Source organism: Amblyomma americanum, chromosome 7, assembly GCF_052857255.1.
Source record: "Amblyomma americanum isolate KBUSLIRL-KWMA chromosome 7, ASM5285725v1, whole genome shotgun sequence".
In the NCBI taxonomy this organism is placed as follows: Eukaryota; Metazoa; Arthropoda; class Arachnida; order Ixodida; family Ixodidae; genus Amblyomma; species Amblyomma americanum.
In genome coordinates this window covers 31,296,507-31,321,872 of record NC_135503.1, presented here as the reverse complement: position 1 = coordinate 31,321,872, position 25,366 = coordinate 31,296,507, and the positions used below count along the sequence as shown (strand labels likewise).

At 55.6% G+C, this 25,366-nt stretch overlaps 1 protein-coding gene across 4 annotated transcripts in view; it reads right to left on the bottom strand.

Moving 5' to 3' along the window:
- PlexA (plexin A) overlaps positions 1 to 25,366 on the bottom strand; it is a 320,585-nt gene that overhangs the window by 66,815 nt on the left and 228,404 nt on the right. For all 4 annotated transcript variants that reach the window (XM_077631663.1, XM_077631664.1, XM_077631665.1 and 1 more), the window contains 2 exons: positions 22,529 to 23,778; positions 9,163 to 9,345 (listed from right to left, as the gene is read on the bottom strand). In XM_077631663.1, coding sequence (XP_077487789.1) covers positions 9,163 to 9,345; positions 22,529 to 23,746 — 1,401 coding nt within the window. In that variant the 5' untranslated portion in view covers positions 23,747 to 23,778. The remainder of the gene's footprint in view (positions 1 to 9,162; positions 9,346 to 22,528; positions 23,779 to 25,366) is intronic.

Genomic DNA, 25,366 nt, shown 5'->3' with positions numbered 1-25,366 from the left:
GCCTCGCTGAGGTGCAGTACAGCGCCGAATCCGCCGGAGAGAGAGAGAGAGACCCGGGACGTCCGACGCGGTGGATCCCGCTGCGTCGGGCGTTCGAATGCGCACCGCCAGCATCGACGCATACACGGGGATAGACAATGGGATATGCCGACAGTCTGCAGAGTCAAGACGAGGCAGTAACAGACAGACGCGTACGCTCGTTCAATGAACCAGATGGGTCGCGTATTCCTGAAGGAGGGGGCACTAGCGAACGCGTTTCACCTGTACGCGAGAAGCACCTGCGCCTGCAGCCGCCCACCCTCGCGCTACCACCCCTGCCGGGTCATCACCCCCTCCCAGGCAGGGGAGGAACATGTGTTCCGTGAAGAAGGAGAAGAGGATTCGAGCAGAGTGTGCACTACACGCTTCGCCCGTCACAACCGCCTCCAGCATCGAGCAAAAGAAGCCGCGAATTCGCTGCCGCAGGGCCAACTTCAGTTCAGCGGCAATTTACGTCTTCCCACGCGCCAGATTGGCGGTGGAAGCCGGCAAGTATACCAAAGAGGAAAATAAAAATAATCGGGAATAGTACGCTAGTCGGAGGAAGAAAACAGACAGGGGAGGACCATCCATCACAACTGCCGTTCCTTACGGTGGCCCCCACCTTCGGCTACCGGGCGCGACTCAAGCACGAAGCCGGTCTGCATCGCTGTATACGAGCGCATGAATTTAGGCAACAACGAGGTTAGGTTTGTGGTTTATGGGGGTTTAACGTCCCTAAGCGACTCAGGCTGTGAGGGGCGCCGTAGTGAAGGGCTCCGGAAATTTCTACCACCTGGGGTTCTTTGACGTGCACTGACATCGCACAGTACACGGGCCTCTAGAATTTCGCCTCCATCGAAATGCGACCGCCGCGGCCGGGATCGAACCCGCGTCTTTCGGGCCGGCAGCCGAGCGCCGTAACCACTCAGCCACCGCGGCGGCTGAGGTAAGAACCAAATTTGATCTGTGGTGGCCCAGTAGTCGACGTTATACACTCAGCACCGCATGACATTCCCAACCTTCACCAACGGCTGATAAGTACATGGCGGTAAGCTGAACCTATGCGGCGACTACACCACAGGCCTGCACCGTACGAGGCACCGATAGAGTGCACACACACAAGGAGGCACCGACATTGGGGAGACTTGACAGGTCGTAAAATCTTATTCTGCGAGGCGACGGGCCCGAGATCGGCTCCAATTCGCATGCTAAGAGGACTCGAAGGCATAGCCGCGTATGCGCTTTAGCTTCTAATGGACGTCGGCGCGGGACCAGCAAGGGAGTGAGGGGAGGCTCGTGGAAAATTTTCCGCAAGAAAACCATGCCACTGAACATCATCTTTACGTTGAAAAATGCGCAAAAAAAAAAAACAAGAAGATACGCGGTTCAGATGGGACCTTCCCCTCCAAAAGTGACCCATAAAACCACCCTCCAATTAAAACTGCCTTACCGAAATAGTGAAAAAACAAAAAGCCATGGACCGTGACGCGAAACGGCGATCAGCTCTGCACGCCTCGCCGGTCACTGAAGGTCTTTCGCTGGTGTATACTGGTGGTCACTTCTGCCATATTTCCAGAACTGCTAATATCGACTGACTGGCCGAGCGATCGATTGATTTTCACGTCCAAAGCAACAATGAGGATATACAGTTTATTTCTTTTCTGTAAATAACTGTGCGCAGTGGCCGCTCGCGCGCACTCATTTTCGAACAGAGCCTGGACATTAGCGCGCGAGCGGCGCGAACTTGATTGCTTTGTGTATTTTGTAAATAGTGTGCAAAGCTCTCTCCTGTCCGTTCCCGCTATCGCTCCCCTCCATGAATCTCCTCGCTATGCTCTCCCTTTCCCCTTCACCTCCGCCGGCTGCAGCTCGGGTGCTCAAGATATTAGATGGCAACTGCCATGGCCGGCAACATTCTTTTCCTTCAGTTTTCTTTTTCCTTTTTTAAGTAAACCACCACCACTGCTACTACTACTACTACTACTACTACTACTACTAATAATAATAATAATAATAATAATAATACTAGAACTACTACTAATACTCTGAGGCATGCTGTACTGTGGAGAGCTCCGGATCGATTTCGACCACTGTAGGAGTTTCTCACGTGCATTAAAACCTAAGTGCGCGCGTATTTTTGCGCTTGGCCGCCATGGAAACATAGCAGGTGCGGCCGAGGTGACTCCCGGTTTCACTTCGTACCACGTCGGGCACAGTCGCACACCAAGTCCGGGAGTGCGATGATGCAGGCCGCGACGACGTCAAGCGCCAATACGGGTCGAAACGCGTGGGCACACACTCGAGGTCACGGACGGCTGCCCAGGAGCACGGTGCGGTAGCGGTATACACGAGCCCCGCCCCGGGCACCCGCGCAGCGCCGACTGCAAACACGACGCGGTCGCCGGTCCACCGGCGCGCGTCACAGTCGAACGGCTCTGCCGTGGTCACCGTGGAAAAAAAGCCCACGGTCCACTTGACCGCGCCGCAGGGGCTGACGGTTGGCCTTCGACAGCTGAATCACAGGCGGCGAGGGAAACAACGCATCAAAAGTGCAGACGGGGCGCAGCGCCGTGTTTTGTCCACTTTTGAGCGTCGCGTCTAACGCGCTGTCTTCTAACCACAGACGACCGCGGTTCGAGCCTTGCAAAAGCGTGGCACCGTGCGGCCGTTCCGGCCAACATCTGACACTGGGAAGCGGGACACGACTTAAAAGCCGGTTCGGCCTATGTTCTCATGCTGCGGATACATTCACTTCTCCCAATATTTCGTTAACGTAAACTTCTTACGCACAAGGGTAGAAATTCAGACATGTCGGTAACGGTGATGCAATGAATCATCTTCGTTACGCATTATTTTCTTGCAACAAGCTAATTAAATGCTCCGAATCCGAATTCTGAGGATCCTGAGGTGGTCGAAATTATTGCGGAGCCTTCCAATATGGCACCTCTTTCTTCTTTCACTCCATTCTTTATCCTTTCCCCTACGGCGCGGTTCTGTTGTACACCGAGATACGTGAGGAAGTAACTGCGCCATTTCCTTTCCTCATAACCAATTTTCAAGTGCCTCATACCCGTGCCGTGGACTGCAGCAAATGACGTAAACGTGGTCAACGTAGTTGGGGACCAGCAAGTCGACTTGTAGTTACGATATTACATTTCTTTTTTTTTTAATATTATATAGTAGTGAAAGCGTGGAGGTGGAACCTGAATTCGAGTCGGCCTACATTCAGAAATTTCCTACACGCGTGCCGGTACTCTCTCCCTTATCGCGACCGTCCAGTGGCGGCAAGAAGCCCGCTAAGAGCCGCGCTAAAAAAAAAAAAGCGAAATCACCGGCGACAGGAATCGCGATGGGCGGAGAGGAATAAAACGCCGAGACTAATGCTGCGCGCGGCTCTGAAACTTGCGCGGGGGCTCTCGCTGTTCATTTTTAATTCGCCTTCCAGGTCCGGTCACCATTCCGAGCTCCGACTCCGAGCATCCACGGCTGCCCCCCTCGATCCGGCAGCAAATGTGCGCGGCGCTAGCTGCAGCGAGCACCGGCCTAATGAGTTGAGTATGCAAATCATCTCAGCCTTTCGAGTCATTGACCAGTTTTCTTTTTTCTTCCCCCAACTGCTCGCAGCCGCCAGTTTTGAGGCATCTTTTCCCCCCTCTCTCTCTCTCTCCCTCCATCCTCCCCTTTTTGAGTACAGCCACCGTTCGCGTCCGGCGGCGGGTCGGCTCCCGAGCCTGCCAAAGTGGAGCGCGCGCGCGCGCACTGGGCTTGAATGCGAAAAGTCGTTTGGGTAATGAAGTCAGAACCATCTGCGTGCGCCAAGTTCCTTTCGTCCGCCCTCGCTTTTGCCCTGTTCTTTATTCTGTGCCGCCCACCGCTGTCCCTCGAATGGCGCGCGCGCTCCCGCCTTCTCCTTGGGACAGAAGCTGATTCCCTTTTGATTATCCCGACAAGACCTATTCACGACCGACCGCCCTTCCTCCCCACTACACTTCCAAAAAGCTCTCCTAGGGCTCTGGAAGGAAGAGCTCCTTTTTGTGCTTCGAGCTCGAGCCGAAACCAGGGGCAAGAAGTTCGTTTCGAGTCTGCAACTCCGACGCGAACTGCGAGTGGGCGCAGAAGAAAGAGCAATCAAGTTCCGCTGCGTTGCTAATGCTGCTGCGCTACTCCAACAAGCGACACGGACGGCGACTCACGGTGAAGCTTTAGTGTACGTACGATTCCAGCATTTCCTTTTTTTTTTCACTGCAGGGGGAGAGGGGGGGCGGTCATGATGGCCGATGGAAGTGCTTATTCAAGCACACCTGCAATCTTTTCTTCTGCAGCAGACTTAAAGGAAAACGAAACGTTAGCGCTCATTTGGCAAACTAAACGATCTCTCTTTTTACTCGGCTGCACTGCCGTTTCTAGCGCTGGCAATGCTTTCCAGCTTGTTGTTACGTTACCGGGGAAAGTGCTACCAATGTACCACCACAAAGTAAACGGAGGAGGAAAAGCCATTGAACTCCGAGAAAGTGACATGGCGAGGAATTAACAAACACGAACGGGGTACATTTTTTTTGTGCTACCGAATTCGGAGAAAAAAAGGGGGGGGGGGGGGGGGGGGGGAGGCCTCTTAAGAGCGAGATACAACTGCAGCACAGGCAAGAGACTGCAGTATTTTGAAAGCCACACATTTCGAAAAGCTGCATATGGAGTAAAGGGAAGAAACGGAAGAGCAATTTTTCCCCAAGCACACGCGCTGAGGTGACAAAAAAAAATCGAAATAATCATAATGATGATGATCATGATTATGGTAATAGTAGCAACAACAATATTAAATATTAAACCGGCTAAACCTGCAAGAAAACAGGGAATCAGAGTAGCCCAGTGCACGCCTACGCATTCACACGCGCCAGCGCAAGTGAACCGGAACAATTTCCCCTTATCGACAAGAAATGCGACCAAACGAGCCCACGAACGCGTTGAAAGTTAAAAAGCGCGGCTTCGCCGAAAAGCAACTGCATCGGAAGAGATCACACACACAGCACGGCAACTTGTAAAAATCGTTCCGGCAGTTCCAGTGTGAGAGCGGCCCGTTGGGAACAAACTGGTCCGCTAAGAACTCGGGAGGGGGCTGATAACGGGTACAGGCAACGCAGGGACTCGAGCCGGAAAGCACGCACACGAATCAAACCCAAGGACACGAGGAGGAAAGGATGGGGATGGGAGAAAATGAGATGGAAAAAAAAAGAATGGATGGAAGGGCGGGGCGCGGAATCGACCAAGCATGGCGAGTAATTCGCAAAGAGCACAAACGTAACGGCTCGCAACCACTGGCGCCAGAAGGAAGTGGTAGGCAGAGAAATAAAAACGAAAGAGAGACGGCAACCGCGCAAAAAAAAAATGGGGAAAAAAGGGAACTCGGGTGTGAGTGTGTCGAGGACGAATCTGCTCTCGAAAGCGAAACGTGCTCGGATTTGTCGAGAGCGCGGCGGCAACGCGAGTCGCTGACGCGAATGCACTCTCCCCCCCCCCCCCCCCCTTTGTGCGCACGTGTGCGCAAGCACGCACGCACGCACAAACGAAACGCAGGGAGTATACGACGAGTGAAGAGGCCCAACGGTGCGACAACGACGCCGCGCTGGGGGAAAAGGGGGGCAAACAAGCAACGAAGGAGAGAAAAGACGTGCTGCGGTTTTCTCCCGTCGCTTCGATTTCCTTAACGCTTCTTTCTCCTTTTTTCCCCTCCTGTTTACAGGCAATGTTGAGGAAGAAGGAAAAACAAAGCGGCCGAGGCGCGAAGGTGCTGGTGCCTTTGCCGCGACACACTCGAAAAAGCTTCGCTTCTTTTCCGCACCACTCGATTTCCCTTTTTTTCCGCGGCTCCCTTTTGTGGCGGCTCCCCAATCTACCGCCTTGTTGACACTGCCGAATAGAAGAAAAAAAATATCTCTTCCTCGTCTGCTGAGCCCCTCCGCGTCTGTCCCTAAGCTCCCCCGGCCACATCTCTTCGGCTCGCATCGATCACGTCTCCCGTTTTCCTCTGCACTATTTTGCTTTCTTCTTCCCGACTGCCTATTTCCTTCATCGGCTCAATCTCGCGCTTATGCTGCTGCTGGAGACCCAGTTAATAGCGACTTTTGTGGCAGCTCTTTTTTTTTCTTCCAGAACGTTATCGTCGACGGAGTAAACGTAAACGTCGGGAATTTTTACACAACTGCCGTCTGCCGCTCAGTGCTCGATCATTCAACGGTACGGGAAAATGGTTTGAAGGTCCAGTAATCGAGCGGCGACGACCGCGAAAGAAACTGCGCGCACTTTATTTTCAGATTTTTTTTTTGCATCTCGCGTTCATAGAAGGGTAACGCACGAACATGCGCTGCCGGCTGAAAAGTGGTCACGTTGTGAACAGCCGAGCGTGACCCGCGAGAGAGGTAACGGTTTTAGAGGGCACAAAACAAAAATTGGCGGACGGCGATACGCTGTGATGCGACAAATCTGCGTTAGCAGTATTGGATTCCCATTTCGCTCTTCCAATGATCGCCTTCTCACTTCGTCTTCGAATCTGATATCGCCGTCGTTTTTCGCTCCGTGGACTTCTGATGGGCGGAGGCTTTCAACGTACAAACAACGGCATTTTCGTCGAATGCGGACTACCTTATTTCTAACGCGGCAAACTGGGCAGCATTGTTCTGGTACACCCCCCCCCCCCCCCCTCCTCTCCCTACTGCGACGAACTCTGACCTTCGCTACAGCAGGCAACCCAAGTCGCAACCCAACCTGGTTGTCCAGCAGCAAGCCTGGACAATGGCTCACCATTCTGTTCCAAATTCTGCTCTGGTCGCCGCCAACGCTGACGGTCTGCCCTCCGGTGTATCCTTCTCCCTACTCTCTCCCTCCACCTCTTTTCAAGGCCCTCGAGCCCTTTTCCAAAACGAACGAGTGGCGCTCCATAAATCTCGTCCGGCCCGCGACGCTCTCCGGAGCAAGAAACCCTCCCGCAGAATGGCCGACCCGGGCCACTCCGCATCCATTTTCCTCCCTTCGAGCCGGCGCCATATTTCAGAGCTTGTCGTCGAGTGTCCACAGTTCCGCCCGGTCGGCAGGCGGCCAATCACCGACGACGGTCCCCGCGGACGCACACGCACAGGAGGTGGGTCGACGTGGCCCCGGGGCGGAAGTGACAAGTGCCCTCGGGCAACCAACGTTGACAACCTCTTACTTCCGCTCTCCGCTGGGCTAGCGCTCCGCCGTCTTCCGAGTGACCGGCCTGGGCCCGGGAGCGTGTTCGCCGCTGTGGCCAACCGGGGCCAAACCCGTACCCCGAATCCCCCCCCCCCCCCCCCCCCCCCCCCCCCCGAAGCCCAGAGCGGGGCTGCAGGTCGTCGTCGAGGGCGTCAATAACTCTGCGCGCAGGCAAGGGGAGGGGGGGAACGAGCCTCGGGCGACTGGCCAAATTGCGTTTGGTTTGGGGGGGCGCCGGCCCAGAAACGACGTTAGCGCGCGCGAAAGCACCGGCAGCAGCTTCGCACGCACGCACGCGGCCGGGAAGGCGTCCGATGACCGTCGCGGGTCGGACCGGGCGAGGCCGGGAACGTAATGCGGTGTACGCTGACCGCGCCGCTCGATCTTCACTCGTCCGGGTAACCGCCGCGCGGCGAACGCGATGGCCCGGGCACTGAGCCGGTTTTCTTTTCGCGTAGCTCTCGCATCTACCGGCACGACTAGGGAATAAGAGAAATAAAAAAAAATGAGCAAGGCGCTGTCACGTGGGGAAAGGAGGCTGGAGGGAGAGAGAGAAATAACACCCTTCGCTAGCCTCGCTACTCGGGAGGAGCTGGGAACCAGGAGCAGCCGAGGAGCCGAACGCGAATCGTTGATGAGGAGGCTAAATGGATATTGAGATAGGCGGAAAGATGGCGCCTTGAAGGGCCAGGTAACAGAGAGAAAGAGAGAGAGAGAGAGAACGACAGGCGACGGGGAACACGAATCTTCGATAACGCGCTGCCGCCTACGAACAGTGGAATTTCCTCAATACCAGTAACTTCTCTCTGCCAGTCTCGACGCTCCTAACATCATTCGCTCTAATTCCGCCTGGTTAAAACGCAATTTCATCTCACTGTCGTCGCTGGCTAACGCGAGAGGAGGCGCCCTTCTGCTCCGCCTCTGCGCGCCGAATGTCTAACGCGGTAAACCTGCGGAGCGTATTTCGGGCCGGATTCGCCTCGGATAAACGCGCTACAAAGAGAAGAGCGCCTCAGAACGCAGATCTAGCGAGCATTCGGTGAGAACCCTGCTTTACAGAACGGCACTCCCTGGTAACCAACTTCACCCCTCTAGTCAACCCGTGTATTAGTCTTCTCGGAGAATGATTTAAAAAACTGGAACGTCGTTCCAACCGAGGAGGTGTCAATACGCCAGTGTCACGAAAATGACGCGAGGCACGGCGGCCGCTTCCAATACCCCAGCTCTTTCGCCGTCGGAATGCCGGCGACGAAGCGAAGCGAGAGCCGGTTTCGCACTCGGGTGCGCTGCCCAGCTTCGCGCAAAACTCTGTCTGCGCCGTGCCGTATAGAGCCGGCTCCTCCGTTGGCGGGTCCCCACCGCGGCCGACGCGGGGAGAAAGGCTCGCGCAACGCGTGACCGCGCTTCCTAGCACGCGCCGCGAACGAGGGGACCTCGATCCAAGAAATATCGACACGCGCTGAAGAGCGCGCGCGAGCGCCTTCCTTCTCGCGATCGAACGCCGAGCGCGTCGACCAACTTCGCGAGGGTAGCGGCGGCTCGTCGTCTCAACGCCGCCCGTTGCCTTGCGCGCTCTTCTCGAGCGACTCACGCTAGGACGCCCAGCCGTCCTCACTGCTCGCCGAAGCGTGCGACTGAGCAGCTGAGAGCGCGCTGCGCCCCGGCACGGCACGGGAAGTCACTTTCGAGGCTGCGACAACAGGGGGGAGGGTTAAGCGTCCCACCGCCTCGTACCGCCAGCCGAGAGCACTGCTTGTGCTTTCTCCTCCTTATCAGCACGCGTATACAACCCGTTGGTGCCGAAATGCCACATCCGCCCCTCGCATTCGCGACAAACTCAGCCTCCTTCGCTGCTGAACGGGCCTGATCATGGCTCCAGCGAGCCATGGAGCAGAGAGAGAGAGAGGGGCGCCGTACCTTCTTGAGGTGCCCCGTGGAGGTGCCGAGGAAGGCGACCGTGTAGTCGTGAGTGGAGACGGCCGCCACCGAGGTGAGCAGCACGTTGGAGTAGGTCAGCACGGGCGTCGCGTTCACCGGCTTGCCGCCGTCCAGAGGCGTGTTCACGTCCATGCCGCAGAAGTCGTCGTTGATCTGCACTTGCTGCAATAGAGAAAGGGGGCGAGGAGAGGGTCAGGCGCCGAACCGACGATATACGCACACTCTCTGACTAACAAGTTGGCACACAGCCCTCAATGCAAATGAGAATATATCACACTAAGAAAAACAGGGGGCGATAACCATACTCGGCAATGCTTCAGTATAGAGTGACGCTGTCGTGCGTGACTTTCGCGCGCTCGAACGTTTTGTTTGTTCTATCTTTCAATCTCGCTGAAGCATTTTATTAAGACCCTTAACCTATTTTCTCGCGCATGTGTTTATTACCTGTTTTTTTTTCTCTTCAATAATTGAGGCATATTTTCTGTCATAGGAATGTTGAGAATGACTAATGTCTTATGCATCGTGGTCTGTGAAATGTACTCTTCTGTATTCTAACTCTTGGACAGCGTTCCAAATACATGCGCTCTCGAGAAGCTTGCAGGCAAGGCAAAGCAACCTCTTTATTGCACATAACTCGTCGAAATGACCAAAATTTGTTAGGCCACGGGGCGGGGATAACCGAGTTTTGGGAAATTCTATAAACTGATGTGGATATTACTTAGGGTGGGCTATACATGCCTCTCAATAATTAAGGAGCCCAACAGTCAGTGTAAAAAGTTACCTGTTCAATATTAGTTAACCAGCCTGCTAGTTACTAAGTCTGTATCTATCTACCGCGCGAATCCCTGCAGTCGCAACGTCCGAGGGCACACACCGGACACGTGAAGGCGCCAAATCTCACCGGTAGAGAGAGGCCTCACCGGAAAGATGGCGAGGCCCGACTCTCCCGCGTGCCCTCCTCTGGAAAAAGGCAAATAAAGGAGGCCCCGCGCATTCACCCCCTTCCCCGCGCTCTCGGATCAATCAGCGCCGGCTGCTCCAGGCGCTCTCCCCGTGGAAGCACATTTCCGGAGCGCGCGCGGGCGCCTAGCGGGAAATTGCAACGCGGGCCGTCCTGACGGTGGTGACCGGAAGATGCCCGTCCACCACAATGGACAGAAACGCGACGAGCGGCAGCACGCAACGATGTTTCCCCACATCCACCATAGGCTTCCCCCTCCCCCTTCTCATATATTATTACTTTGTTTGCGCATACGGGCCAACATGCAGGCGCAATTTGTGCTGGGGCCGCGGTTTCTAAGCCGTCGCTGGTTCGGCCCGAACGAGCTTGCGAGGGACGAATACTGGGCCGTAGCGGAATGGCCGACATTCGGTCAACAGGTCGACAAAAATCAAACCGTTGCGTGCCGGCCGGCGATGACAAAGGTGTTCGCAGATCCCCCCCCCCCCCCCCCCCGCACACACACACACAAGGAAGCAGCAGCCGTGCTGGAGCAACCGAACCATGCAACTGAATCGCAAACGTCTTTCGCCGGCCTTTTCTTGGTTGAGATTACTACAAAAACGCGCCTTGATGCGCGTACAATGGCCGCGGCAATACACATGCACAAAGAGCAACGCGCACCCATGTATACGTTCAAACCAAGAAAAGAGTCACGCGAAGGTGCCCGGCATCAGATCCGAAGGGAGCCCGGCCATAGCCGCGGCAGCAGCCAAAAAGGGGAGCGATCGCAGCGCCACAGCGATGCCGGGACCGAAAGTCATCAAAGCGCGCTAATGTCTCCGGGAGACGCAGGTGCCGCTAACGGTCTCCCGGTGACCCGGCACCGTCACCGGACGCAAAGGGGGGCGACCTGCCACCAGCGCTCGCCTTCTCCGCATCTGATCCGTCATCAACTAGCGTCCCTATCTCGCTGGCTTCTCTGCGAGATACCAAACGCATCCTTCGCGCTGTCCCCTCGTGACTCTGGGAACTCTTGGTCCTTTGGGTAGCCGCATCGCAGTAACTTTCGTTCCGTTGTAAGAGCTACAGCCTGGACCCGGCGTCTACCGCAGTAGCCTCAAGCTTTTGCTTCTGTTCCGGCTTCCCGATAGGCCGTGCAAACTAGCGCTCGGCTGGCGCGCAAGCTAAGCCTTTCTATGTCAGCATCGTCCCTTCACCTGTGCGCCGCGACAGTGCTTCGATTCTGCCGTGTTCAATCCAATTCGTGACGGCGCCTGGAGCGCAATCTGGACGAATAACGAGGGACGTCATTTGCCGCAGGGCCGGAGCAGGTAGCGCTTTTTGTGACGCAAAACGCACACTAATCTTTTTTTATGGAACGAAAGGGTAGCATAGAGTAACTAAAGCGCGACATGCACTTGCACTTTTTTTTTTCGCACGCAATGCAGAAACAACGTACGCGCACACTCGTCCGGTTAGCTCAAGCCTGTAAAAGTGACGACCCTCGAATTACTTCAGAACCGGGCGCAAGCGCACTTGCAACAGCCGCTATAAGGAGTCGCGGTCTCGACGGCTCAACCCTGCAAGTCACCGCCTTCTTCCAGCGCATGCAGGCGCGCCTCCAGAAGCCACGTGACATCTTGTGTGTGCGCGCGCGCTTCGCCCCCAATGCCCCGTCTCTAAGAGCCACGCTTGATGAGGCGCCGTTGTTTCATCGCCACGCTGGCGCGCGCGCACACACAATGGCCGGCGGCACAAAGAAGCCTTCGTTGCGTCCTCAAGTCCCGCATCAAGGACCCCGCAGCACTTAAAAGGGCGCTTTTGGTGCCGGCACTGTACCTCAAAAGGTGGTCGCCCTTATGCGGAAGGTCGCGGCAGCAGCGGCTACAAAGATGCCGCCGCACCGTGCGGCGAAAACAACGGGGTGGCCACTCTGCCGGACCACGGCTTTGTACAAGGCCCGGGACGCCATAAATGGCGGTCTTGGCGAGAAAATTGGACGATTCCTCGGTCGACCATACCGTAACGATCCTCCTTAGCCCATTCGACGAAACGAGATATGCCCGGACGCCGGACCACCGCGAAGACAAGCGCGGGACTTGTACGAGGAAATAGATGAAATGGCTCCACTGCGATTTCGTAAATACGCAGCAAGTCTTAAAGAAGAGCTAAGTAACTGTATTCCGGAGGGGCAAAAGCGACCACTCGCGTCAAGCTTTTTGCCCGTGTTCATCTCGCATTGGAAATGTAAAAAAAAAGAGGGGGTAAGGGGCAGGTAGGTCGAAGTGGTCGAAGACGAAGTACCTCCTTTCCAATTTAGCACTGCGCAAGTTTGTCGAATCTTTCATCACATCTGCTACCTGACTTCGCATACACTAGCAGTACATGCACTGTAATTATAAATATGCCTATATGGGATTTAAAAGGGAGTAAACTGACCTCTAGCGGACTCCCTTTTCATGATAAATGAGTGCTCTAGAGGACAGATTACTCCCTTCTGTTCAGAGTGCAGGACCATATCTGACAAGAGGTAAACTCCGACGATCGACCTGCTCCACCACCGTGAGAGCAGCGAAGCCATCGCACGGTCGAACAGAGGGGGTGTCGTGCCAATACCGGAAAGCAGCAGCTAGGCGACTGCTGCAACGCGGAAGAGGAGCCCACGCGGGCTGCAAAGAACCACGGGGCGTGCACACGCGTTCCCGCGGATCGATGGAAAACGAGGAGCCGGTCAGCCACTTCCGGCCAGCCCATTTGCGCCGCGCAACGAGCGCGCCGGCCCGTACACACAACGCCCCGGCCTCATAGCGCGCCCGCCCGCATGGCCGCCAACTCTCGCCGGTATACGCATACGGTGGTGGCGGCGGCCCAGCACTGCAGGCCCGCCATTTGCCGGGAAGGTCTGGCCGCAGACTGGACGTCGCCCCGCGGAGCGAAGGGGCAGGCGCCGGTCGTTTGGAGCATGAGCGAGGCTCGGTGAACGATTCACTCGACCGCCACGGCTGCCGCAGCCAGCGGTTGGCGCTTTTTCTCCCGCGGGACGCCTTCATTGCAATGGAGTCAGGAGACGCTTCACGAATGCACGCCGACGTAGCAAGAATTGGGGAAATAGACCGTGCACACCGCGCGACGGAGAAAATGTCACTATACCAACGGGAGGGGAACGGCGACGAGTCCCGGATCTCCGGCCGGACCGTTCGAGGGAAGAAGTCGTTAGGCGGCGAGCCCTTTGTCCCCAGAGCGTGCTAACTCCCCAGCATTTGATGGTGGAGATGATGAATTTTTATGGCGCAAGGGCAGGTATAGCCACATAGCGCCACGGCACGAGACGTTTTTCCTCTACGCAAGGTAGGGTCAGATACCAATTTTCCAAGCACTTCAGCCCCTTTAAGCGGAGCACCAGGCAAGGGGAAAAACTACCCACTGCGTCACCTGGCGCCGCTGGGAATCGAACCTTGTACGCGAGGCGGATGCACAAACCACTAGGCCACTGCTGCGGTGCCAACGCCCCAGCACTTCCTCCACACCTCTTGTTTGCATGCACAATAACAACGTTTTTTCTTGTTTTGTTTTTTAGTTATTTTTCAGCGGAGAGGGCAGCGCCAACTGCTCCAAACACTTATCGCCTGCTGTCCGAGTTGCGGCACGACGTGCAAAGAGCGCAAAAGCACAGAAACGGGAATTTAAAACAACGAAAAAACTGTGCTCTGCCAGAAAAGAAAATTCACCCGCCGAGCAGCATTTCGAGGGTGTACCTTGAACACAGAACAAAGAAAAAGAAAACCCATCCAGAGGAGGCTCCAGTTTGTCCCTTAATTCTTGCCGACAAAAAAGCACTTCAACTTTCAACTTCGCTCTCTTCGAAGTAAGCCGAAATATTCGCGCCAAAGAACCCGAATTTCGCGTGCTGCAGCCAAAACCTTAAGCTTACTCAACGCCATGTCCGACAAAAAATAAAATGAAATAAAACTCGAAGCGCCCAAAAATTACCAAGCGCAAATTGTTACCGCGTACACACTAGCAGCCTGTTTTCAAGAAGCCCGACGACGTGGGAAACGCATTAAAGCGCAAACGAAAAGCGACATAAAAGGTGAAACAAAATCGGCGAACGACGCCGAACCGCGCAAAGCAACCAACACCGAAGCGCGCTCTCCCCGCGAGGTCAGCCTCGTGAACCGTGACTCGCCGGAGGAAAGAAAACAGGGGCAGATCTCAGGAAAGAAAAACTGAAGGAAAAGAAAGAAAGAAAACACGGCGAGGCGCGCGCACCGTGGAGAAGCCGACAGCATCGTTGCCGGGCAGGAGCCACGGGGCCGTACACAACGGGCGACGCTGTCGCTTCCACGATCGGCCGGTATTAATTTTCGGCGTGGCCCCGGAGGAAGGAAGGACGCAACGGCAGAGGACGCAGCGGGGAGCGCCTCCTCCAACACAATTAGCACGCTCCGCCGATCGCGCAAAACGAAGGAAGGCAGCAGCGGCTCCAACTCCCGCCGCACCGCGAGAGGGAAGAAGACGCGGACCGCGCTGCCGCTTCTCGCGCGCAAGCCTCGCACGCCGTCGATCGCTGTCGCTATAAGTGCGCGTGAAATAATAAGCCCCGCGCCGACCCGCGATTGTAAGCTGCCTGCTTAGCAACGAGGGTAAAGCCGGGAGGGAGGAATGCCGGTCCTCTCGAAATACTTCGTTGCATTATGTTGAACCTCGTTATGACGAAGATGAAGGTACCAGGAGATTACTTCGTTATAGCCGTAGCTTCGTTATAGCCCGTGCTAACCGAGCTTCTGAGGGGGGAATCGTCATTCCTTCGTTATAACCGTTATTTCGTTATAAACCGCTTCGTTATAACGAGTACTTACGCATTGCTCCCCATAAGCACTGACGCGGTAAAAGTAAAGGCATTTCGAAACATGGACGCGGCGCTATTCATAGGCACTATGGCGACGGCCAACCAGAGCGACAAGGCCGATCGCAGCTTCGTGCGACAGAAGTCGTGTAAGCTTCAAAGTGAGCGAAGTTTCAAAGTGAGCGAGCCCTGACTGCCTACGAGGCGCACGCGCTATGCGCGACGTTTTAGTCGTGTGCTAGCGGGCAAGTGGCGAAAAGCTTTGGCAGAGCCAGAAACGAAAACGCAGACGTTCTATTTCGTCTCGTAGTCGACATTCAGCGATGCTGCATAACGCTTCTTAAAGCAGCACGTAACAGCCCGCTTCGTTACTTTACTATCAGTGAGCTTACAGCAACGCCGAAAAGGAGGAAATGAAAATACGGCCGGGAATGGAGGAATTTAGCAGAAGGCTATCGGGCAGTGTGTGTGTGTGTGTGTGGGGGGGGGGGGGGGGGGGGGCTTAAGGGAACACTTTAGTTCTGGAGAGAAGGGAGTTACAACATTTACGAGAGGGAGAAAGCGCTAGGGTTAGCACCAAGAGGCAAGGTGATAGCAAGGTGATAACACTAAGAGGGAAAGTAGGCGGACATTTAACCGGAGTCTAGATTCCAGGCGAGAGACTCGATGAATAGATTAAAAAAAAAAAGAAGCCGCGAAGGTGACGTCGCCTGACGAAAAAAAGGATTCATAGACAAGTTTCCATGTCCACAGTGACATTAGAGTGCACGGAACGTGGCCAAGCGTTTTGCCGATCGTAATCCGCGCAATTCATCCACGACGGTGGACGCATTAAGCGAAGACCGCAAGCTTCGCCCGGCAAGGTTTCCAAGTCAAAGCCAAGACCCAGGGTCTCGATGTCGCGGGCTCACTGCGCTCCCCCCTCTCTCCATCTGACCGGATTTCTCCTCCACCCCTCCTCTCCCTCTCTTCTCAGCTGCAGCCACGTCGTCCACCGGCTCCATCCGTTCTGATTGTTTCCCGTCCGCCCGAGTCGCGTGCCAACGCCAAGTCCAGCGTGCGCGCGCGGTCATCAGGTTTTCTCGTTTTCATCTTTCCTTTTTCTCTCTCTCTCCTCTCCTCCGCGTTCTGTTTACTCTGCCGTGCGGGGGACACGGAAACGATGGATGGGCTCACGCTGCACCAGGGGCAGGCAGGCAGGCAGCGGCGCAGCGCAGCGATGTAATAAAGCGCGCTTCGCTGCCGCTCGGCGCGCTTTAGGCCGACCCGGGTCCGTCGGCGCGGGCCCTGCTTTTCCCATGCACGCCAGAGGTCCCGGTACATACGTAACAAAAAAAAAAAAAAGAGAAAAAGAGCGAAAGAGCAGGGCCACCGGCGGCCAGGGCCAGCGAGCGCTGGAGCGAGGACGCAGCGAGAAGGCATTGTAATGAAATTAGCGCCGCCGCCGGTCGGAACGTGGCACTCGTGCGGTGGTGGCGCGCGACGGACGACGCTACATACACAGCGCAGTTATTGGATTAGAACCCCCCCCACACACACACACATTTTGATGTCCCTACGTTTCTTTATTTTTGTTACTGCACCAGGAACGTGTGTGCGCCACGGCCACTTTTCTTTATACGAGCGCTCGACGTCCCTTCCCCCCTTTGTCCCTTGCAAGGGAGTATGCATGGCAGGGAAGCTGTTCCGTCGCCGGGGTCCAAAGGGCACGCGCTCGTCCCTCCCCGCGCTCGCTGCCCGAAATCGCGACCGCGTTAAAGCCATTATTGCGCGCCGGCCCGACTGGTTTCGGGCCCCGGGGAGGGAGAGTGCGCTGCGCGGAGCGAGCAGCCATGCATCATCGTCCACCCGGGCCGCCGGCGGGATCGGGAGAGGCGAACGCCCCCTCCCCCCCCCCCCCCCCCCCCCCCCCCCGCGCCTTTAGGCCGTCGTCTCGCCGTCGTCCACTGCTTACAGCCGCGAAGCGTCCTGTCCTTCTGTGCACTTGTATTATTTCCAGCTAGCGGAAAGACTCCGTTACCAGAAAACGAAATATGTCCCTTTCATCCTATAGTTTAGCTTCTGAACCTACCTTCGCGGCTGAATTCAGATCACATGTTTCGCTCCCACGTAACGAACGACACAGCGCACACAGACGTACCGCAACGGCAAGAGGGCAGATACAGAGGACACCAAGAAGAAAAAGAAACATTAGCCAATCCCGGCAGATATGGCACAGAAACGCCGCGCTAATGGGGCCACCGAAACCTTCCCCCTAACAGTGCGGGCCAAAAGAAAGCAAACAAGAAGGAAGGCGCGACAGAGCGACAAAGCCCGAGGCAGCCTCCAAGCAAGCTGTTGCTATGGTACGGGAGCACTTTGTTGGTTGTTGCGGACTTGTTGCCCCACAGCCTATTTTTTTCTTATTCTTTTTTGTCTAGGCTACGCGTGGTTCGGCACCACCACAAGGCACGAGGAGGAGGCCACTCGCCCGGGCGACGGCGACTGTGCGGCGGGGCGAATCGTGCCGCGAGCCCGCAAACGAAAAACCGCTTGTCTCGCCCGATCGACTTCGCGGGGGCCATTGATCGCAGCCGCCGCCGAATTAACGACCACCGCCCGGCCGAGACGGGGGCAAAGAAGGGCACGGCATCTGTGCGAGAGGTGCCCCACGTGGGAAGAAGCGGGGACAAAGAGGGGGTGAGAGGGATGAAAGAGAGAGCGACGATGGGCAGAAAGAGAGAAAGAGGAAGGAAACAATAAAGAAAGATAAGCCGGAACGCTGCCCAAGCAAGCCACAGAGAGAGAGAGAGCAAGAGGCATTCACACCAAAGACGTCACTCCCCACTAGACTGGGAATCGCCCACAGCCACCGCCCGCACCAGAGCTGCATGGGCTAAGTCTTGGTTGCGATAGCAGCGCACGTTGCCCTGAACGGAGAAAGTTGTTCACCAGAGAGATAGAAGGAAAAGCAGGGAGATTAGGTGAGCTTCTGTTTTGTTACAACATGGGGTAAGATGTTAGTCTTTTTCTCTCTAGAAGAGAAGGAAAAAAAATATTTGCTCGGCAAGTGGAACGTGCAGCGGGCTGCAGTTGTAAGGAATCGGTATTCGACTGTGACCCAGAAGGTTCGTGCCAGGTAAAAAATCCGAATATGCGCTTGCATCCGATTCTTCCGACGCTGCGTAACGCGCGAGTGAGGGACGCTGTTGAAACGAGGAAACGCGAGAGTTGGGGCCCACGCACGAATAATGTCGACGATCCACGAATGACACGAAGGCTTAACAAATAAGAGCTAGAACAGCGCTCCCATGACCCAAGAACAACATTTTCAGCAGACAAGCACGCGCAACGCACATTATCGCATCCCACGTATATACTATCCTCATGCGAACTGGAGAATTTCGTCGGCTTCTTCGTTCACGGAACCGACGCGGGAAGAGCGATCTCTGGTGCGCTTAAGAGCGCGAAACAATGGAAGAGAACCCTGTTGTCCGGAGAAAGCGTCGAACAATTAGAGAGCCTGTCTCGAGCGCAGGGAATAAGTGAAACACGCGCCGCGCAACTCCGACCTTCCAGCCCTCTCTCAGGCAACCGGGAACGCGCGCGCACACACACACACACTCGCACTTCCCCAAGGCCACGGGCAGCGTCGCTCCGAAATGTGGGTCGCAATTACGGCCAGAAATCGGGCCATCGCAAATTCAAGGGGTGAGCGGCTTAATTGGCACCGCGCTCGGAGAAAACGGGCGCCTACAGCAAGGCGCTCAAACAACCTCAGCTCGGCGCGCTTTGCGCGAAGAGCACAGAGGGGGCAGCAGTAGACACTGCGGCGTTGGATGGCGTTCAAATCTGGCGACGGCGCGGTCAGCGAAGTGCCGCTGCGGGCTATGGCGCGAGACACACGGGGTCGGGAGAAAAAGAGAGAGGAAACCGAGCAGAAAGTGAAACCAGCTGTAAGCTCTGCCGAGTCCTCGCCATGCGCAGAGAGGGAGATACCTTGCGAAAGGAAACGTGGAACGCGAGTCGCTGGTCCACAATTTAAAATGGCTGAGAGCAAAGCGAGTTTCTAGTTTCCAGACCGCGAACGCAGGGATTCCCGGTGTTTGTCTACAGTAGCGCAGCGTCCGATTAAGCTGCTCCGCCCTTCCTTTTTCCCCTACCTGGCCAGGGTACCGTTATCTGCCAGGGGTTGCTTAGCAGCCGCCATATTGGAAAGTGGTGTGGTGTACATGCGCGGACAGGGGCGAGTGCTGTCTCGTAGTTAGGCCAACGTACAATGTGAGGAGTGAGAACAGTGTTGTCCAGAGCGGGCCTTGCTCACCGCGACCTGAGAAACGAGTTCATCTACCAATGAATATTGTAGCCTATTCTCCACAACCCTTAAACTTAGACAAAAGTTTTGTTTTTCTTCTTCAAAAAAGTACACGCGAAACGAAGAAAACACGGTGAAATGAAACGAAACGGTTCGAGGTTACGACCTGTTAAAAGCTCAACCCGCGCAAAATACGCAGGCTTAACTAGTTAAGCTCGCGTCATCATATCAGAAACAAAAAATCGCCGGGTCAGAACGAACGCGTCACAGCGAACACTCGAGGCTGGACAAGGCTCGAACAATCGACAAGGTTCCCGCGGCAGTGTGGAAGAGAACGAGAAATCGAGGCCTCACAGGGTCGGCAGCCCAGACGACAGAAACGCGTGGGACAAACAAAACGTTAAGCGATAGCAAGAAAAAAAAACTAACAGATAAACGGCAGCCCAAGAGCAACGAAACGGGAGGGGGGGGGGGGGGCACACACACAGGCAGGAGAGGCCCGAAGCGACGCGGGCCAGCTGCAACGGGCGTGCCCGTACAATCGGGGAACCGATTCGCAGCGGGAATCAATGGCTGCTCCGCGCGCGCCGGACGTCGATAAACGAACACGGGCCGCTAGCGCTGGGCCGCTTCTTCCTACCCACTTCTCCCTTCTTCGTATCTGGCCAGACCGAGGAAGGGGCGCAGAGGAAAGACAACAGCAAGGCGAGCATCAGTAAAAACAGGGCAACTATAAAGACGGCAAAAGAAAGATTAAAGGTGGCGAATAGGAGAGAGGAGCATCCCCCGCGACCTCTACCGCCCGATGCTGCTTTCTTCCACCCCCCCCCCCCCCCCCTCCCGCTTCAAACGGGACCAGAAACCGGTTTCGGTTTACGCCGGCACATCTTGGCTTTTCCCGCTCAGCACGGCGGCTCTGCGGGGAAGCCCAATAATCCGACGGTCTTCCAACAGCGTGTCAGAAACACGGGCAAGTGGAGAGGTAGATAGAGAGAAAGAAAAATAAAGAGGAACGAAGGAGCAGAGAAAGGGGGAACGAAAAAAAATCAATAAAGAAGGGCGCGAAGATCAGAAAAGAAAGTGCGAGCAACGACGGCTGCATCCGAAGCGAGGATGGTGCAAGCCTGACCGACCGCTTTCCATGGACCTCTCCCGCTGGTGCAGCGCAAACGCATTCCTCGCCGTTCACACTCCCGTCTAGCTGCGTCGGAAAACGGGTGGCCCGGTCTTCGGGAAAACAAGCGGACGAAATGAAGCTCTCTGCCCGCACACGAAACAGAAAAAAGCAAGGAATCACACCATCACAACAAAATCATGCCTCTATAGATGTTATAATGGCCAGTAAGCAACGGAGAGCTTAACCTATGTGCTCAACGGGGAAAAACAAACAAACAACAACAATAAACATAAGGAAGGGATGCAGAAGAGAGGTGCCTGACACTAAGCTGGAAAACGGAGAGATCTGCCCCCACGAACCTTGCAGGCTACTTCCAGTAACCAAACGACACATCCTTCTTGACTCAACTATGGCCACCAAAGAACGTTTAACGCCGATAGGAAGGGGAGAGGAAAAAAAAATGAATGAGGAAGATGTCACGGTTGTCGGTTCCACATCGCAACATCTACAGGGAACCACGGAATACTAGTGCCGAACGAACAGAAGCAGCGTTAGTAGACTGTGCCCGGAAGTAGCCGCGACCAACTATACAGGAACGTCGAACTCGAGAGAGAGAGAGAGAGCGGGGTCCGCCGCAAGATTCTATTAACGCACAAAGTATCTTTTTCCGGTCGGCCACATCACCCAAGGAGGCGGCGGTTCATCGATCGCCGCCGTGCGGCCACCCGCCGCGCGGTTTGCACATAACCGCCCGAACCGAGAGGGCTCGACAGCGCGGCTACTGGGGAAAGCACTCGAGAGAAAATAAAAGACGCGGCCGCAATATATGCGGTCCGTTAAAAAGAATGTATCAGCGAAACGAAGTGGAGAATGAGTAGAAAACAAGAAATTAAAAAAGAAAACAAGCAAAGCGGTCTAACCTAACCGGAGGAAAGCAGTCATGCGCTCCCCGTGGCCAGTTCCTGGTAGTGTGACAACAAAAGTCAACAACTCCGCCGCACCGGACGTCAAAGCTTCGAGGATCGGAAAGGGAGACTGGTTGCAATACCCGGGCAGTCGGGTGGGCGCGCGCGCATATATATATATATATATATATATATATATATATATATATATATATATATATATATATATATATATATATATATATATATATATATATATATATAAACAGTAGAGCGAGAGGCGAACGGTATCTCTCGTCTCGCAGGCTCCGCAAACAGTCGGAGCGAGAGTCGTCAATGTTGCTGCCCCGGTCGCTCCCAACCCCAGCGACCATCGCGTCACTGGCATGTTTGCTTTGGGACGGGCTTACACTTCCCGGCATGCCTTCTAACAGACAGGAAGAGGAGATCGACCTGATCTTTAGGTCCTCTAACGCAGGCCCGCTGAGGAGGAGACGTTTTAGCTCTCCGTTGCTACGTGATGCTCGCGTCTGGGATTAGAGCGATTCGGGAGGGAGCGTAATATGGGCACGAGCCCGCACGGTCCGCGATAAGGCTTTTTTTTTTCCTCGGTAGGGCTCTACGCGACGCACCATCAGAGGAATGTCACGCGGATCGACTTATCCTTTCTTTCGCCCGCTTGACAAGACGGCAGGGCCACAAAGGAAAAAAAAAGTATGTTTTTCACTCTCTCTACGCTGAAGTATGCCGCACACATCGGTTAGCAGACCTTATGCGGTTAAAGACAGTAAGCACTTAAAGAATGTCCCGTTGAGATCAGCTGCCTGCTACGAATACTAAACTGGAGAGTAATGCCGACGTCCACGTTGTCTTCTTCTAAGGCAATAATGCGCATTCACGGAAACCTCTGCCTGAGAACGCGTCCCCAGCTGACACCATTCTAGTTAATATGCATAAACTCCAATGCCCTGCACTTCTGAGCGGCAGGCAGCAATTCTAAAAAAAAAACTCGCTAGACTCAGTGACAGAGTGAAAAGATCAGAACACAACCCGCCTGTTGCCCTCATTCATGCCAACAAAGGTTTCCTGGCTGCGAAGGATCGCCCTCAGCTCTGCCTACCGCCGCTAGCAGGGACAGTCGATATTAGTCTCCGCCGGACAGCGGCGTTAACGAACCGTACGGAAAACGCTCTGCCCCGTCATGCGTGTGTACCAACCAACCCGGGAGTCGACGCCTCACCGTGAGCTGGCACGGCTGGCTGGGGTTGATGAAGTCGAGTCCGCGCACGCCCTCGCCGTTGAAGCAGTCGTTGATGTTCTGCGTGAACTTGCGGTGCACGGCGGTGAGCGCGTACACGCACAGGGCCGACTTCTGGCTGGGCCGGTTGTAGACGTCCGTCTCGTCGCGGCTCTTGGCGAACACCACGAAGAGCACCTCGTCCTGGGCGGAGATGCCCAGCGAGACGGCCAGCTCGGAGCCCGGCTTGCCCACGAACGCGGCCTGCGCCAGGTTGTAGTGGACGCCGTCGGGCGTGTGGCACACCAGCGCCACCTCGGTGTACGAGTAGTAGTGCACGTCGTTCTGGCAGATGCGCACCAGCTTGGAGATGTACGGCTTGGGCTCCTCGGTGAACTGCTTCTGCACGGTGAGGAAGTAGGAGAAGCCCCGCGAGCTGAAGCCGAACACGTACGTGATGGGGAACACCTCGCGCGCCAGGCTGTTGACGAACACCTTGGTGCCCGTCGAGACGCCCGTGACGGCGATGGAGAAGGTGTCGTTGCTCAGGTCCAGGCTGCGCGACGACACGGCCGGCACGTCCGACCGGTACGGCCCGTTGCCCGTGAAGCTGACGCCCACGTAGAGCACGTGCATGCGCGACAGCCGCTCGGGCCCGTTGGCGATGAAGGCCACCGTGGAGGCGGTCGCGTTGTTCGCCACCACCGACTCGTTGGCCGGCGTGCGGAAGTTGGTGATGTTCTCCAGGCTGTGCACGGTGCACACGCCCTGGAAGAGCGAGCCGCACGCGATGAGCCGGCTCTGCGGGTAGTCGATCACGAGCGCCTTGTTGTGGTAGTCGTGGTACTTCTTGGTGATGGAGGGGCAGAAGCGCGTCACGGGGCAGCCGGGGTCGTCCTTCTCGGGCCCCATGACGGCGCGCGCCTGCAGCTCGAGCTTGCTGGACAGCTGGTAGATGGCGTTCACGGCGCCGATGTACACCTGCCCGGTGTAGCTGTTGACGGCCATGTGGATGAACCTCTCGGTGGACGGGTCGGTGAAGACGGCCGGCTTGTCCGGCACGGTGCTGTTGGCCGTGCCGTTGGCCGCCTGGCGAAGCTCCTGCGCCGCGCCGGGCTGCCGAAGCAGGCCATGGGTCGCGGCCGGGGCGAGGGCCACCAGCAGCAGCAGCAGGGGCGGCAGCAGCGAGCAGGCCGCCCACCAGCGGTCCCGCCTCGTCATGGCCGCCAGACACGGGGGGCCAGCCCTTCAGCCTGCGAACGGACAGATGGGGACACACATCAACACTCTATAGCCTTCCCTTGGTAGGGGGAAGTACTATATACCGAAATCGCTCTTTCTGAAGGACGATGATTCGAGCTGCGTATACGTATGACGATAGCCTTCCAAATGTACATAGAAAGAGTAAAGACGCATGATGACGCACGAGTGTACGAAGACGAGGGAATACTTTGGCGACAAGTCCATCTAAGAAAGGCACTTTCATAACTGGGGCTCTTCAGTTCGTTGAACAAACCCTCGGCAGTCCCGGTGAGAGTAAGCACGTTTCACTGCGAGTGTTACTGGCTAGACGATCTAAAGCAAGCGCGGAACGGTGCCGAGTATGGAGATGCATCACGCCGCGAGAAACAACGCGAGTCGTTTCGGGGTACATGGAAGCGGTGACTCGCACCCATTAAGGGCGAGACGGGCTCCATAAATAAGAAGAGAAAACAAAAAAAAAAACCGCGACAGCGTGCACGGGGCCGAGTTCCCTGAAAGCGAGGGGCCTTATCTGCATGCAAACGAGGCGGCAGCGGCGTTGAATGCGACGTGTTTAGCGGAAACGTGACTAACGTCGGCACCCAGGGAATCCGGACTCCGATAACGAGGACACGAGTAAGAGACACATTCATGAGGCGGATGAGGAAGAGCGGGGGAGAGAGAGAAAAGAGGGAGCGGAAGCGATTGTTGTGCAAAGGGTTGCGCCAGTCGAGGCTGGGGGAAAAGGAAAGGAACAACAGTAGCAAAGAAGAAAGCTGCGGATGACGTCCCTCCGTCACCTAACAATTTGCTAAGCGACAAGAGAGCGGACCCGGATTTTGCTGAAAGTGACGCTGTGATGGCCTATACTACAGGCCAGGGCCAAGTTAACGAAGCAGTTGACAGGGGACGGGAACACAACAATAATGGACATTCGTATCAAATCAATGAATGCGACGGCTCACGACATTAAACAAAAAAGTCATCTTTCTCATGCCAGGCCAAGTTAATAATAATAATAATTGGTTTTTTGGGGGAAAGGAAATGGCGCAGTATCTGTCTCACATATCGTTGGACACCTGAACCGCGCCGTAGGGGAAGGGTAAAGGAGGGAGTGAAAGAAGAAAGGAAGAGAGAGGTGCCGTAGTGGAGGGCTCCGGAATAATTTCGACCACCTGGGGATCTTTAACGTGTACTGACATCGCACAGCACACGGGCGCCTTAGCGTTTTTCCTCCATAAAAACGCAGCCGCCGCGGTCGGGTTCGAACCCGGGAGCTCCGGATCAGTAGTCGAGCGCGGCGGGGCCCACCGCGGCGGGGCCCAGGCCAAGCGCCGCTGACGTTTTCAATTGTACACAATTTACGCACCGTTTTTGATGATAATAATGAAAAGAAAGACTCTACGATCATGCCGCAGAGGATCCAAAACGTACGCGACAGTTGACGGGCTCGAATCCTGTAGCCATGAAGGTGCCTGCCATAACCTTCATGACAGTACTCGTAACATCCGCGAAAAGCGTTAAAAGACAACGGTCACACAGTACCGAAGGCGAATATTAGTCTCAGCAAAGAAGAACCCGCAAAGTTCACAGAAGCGT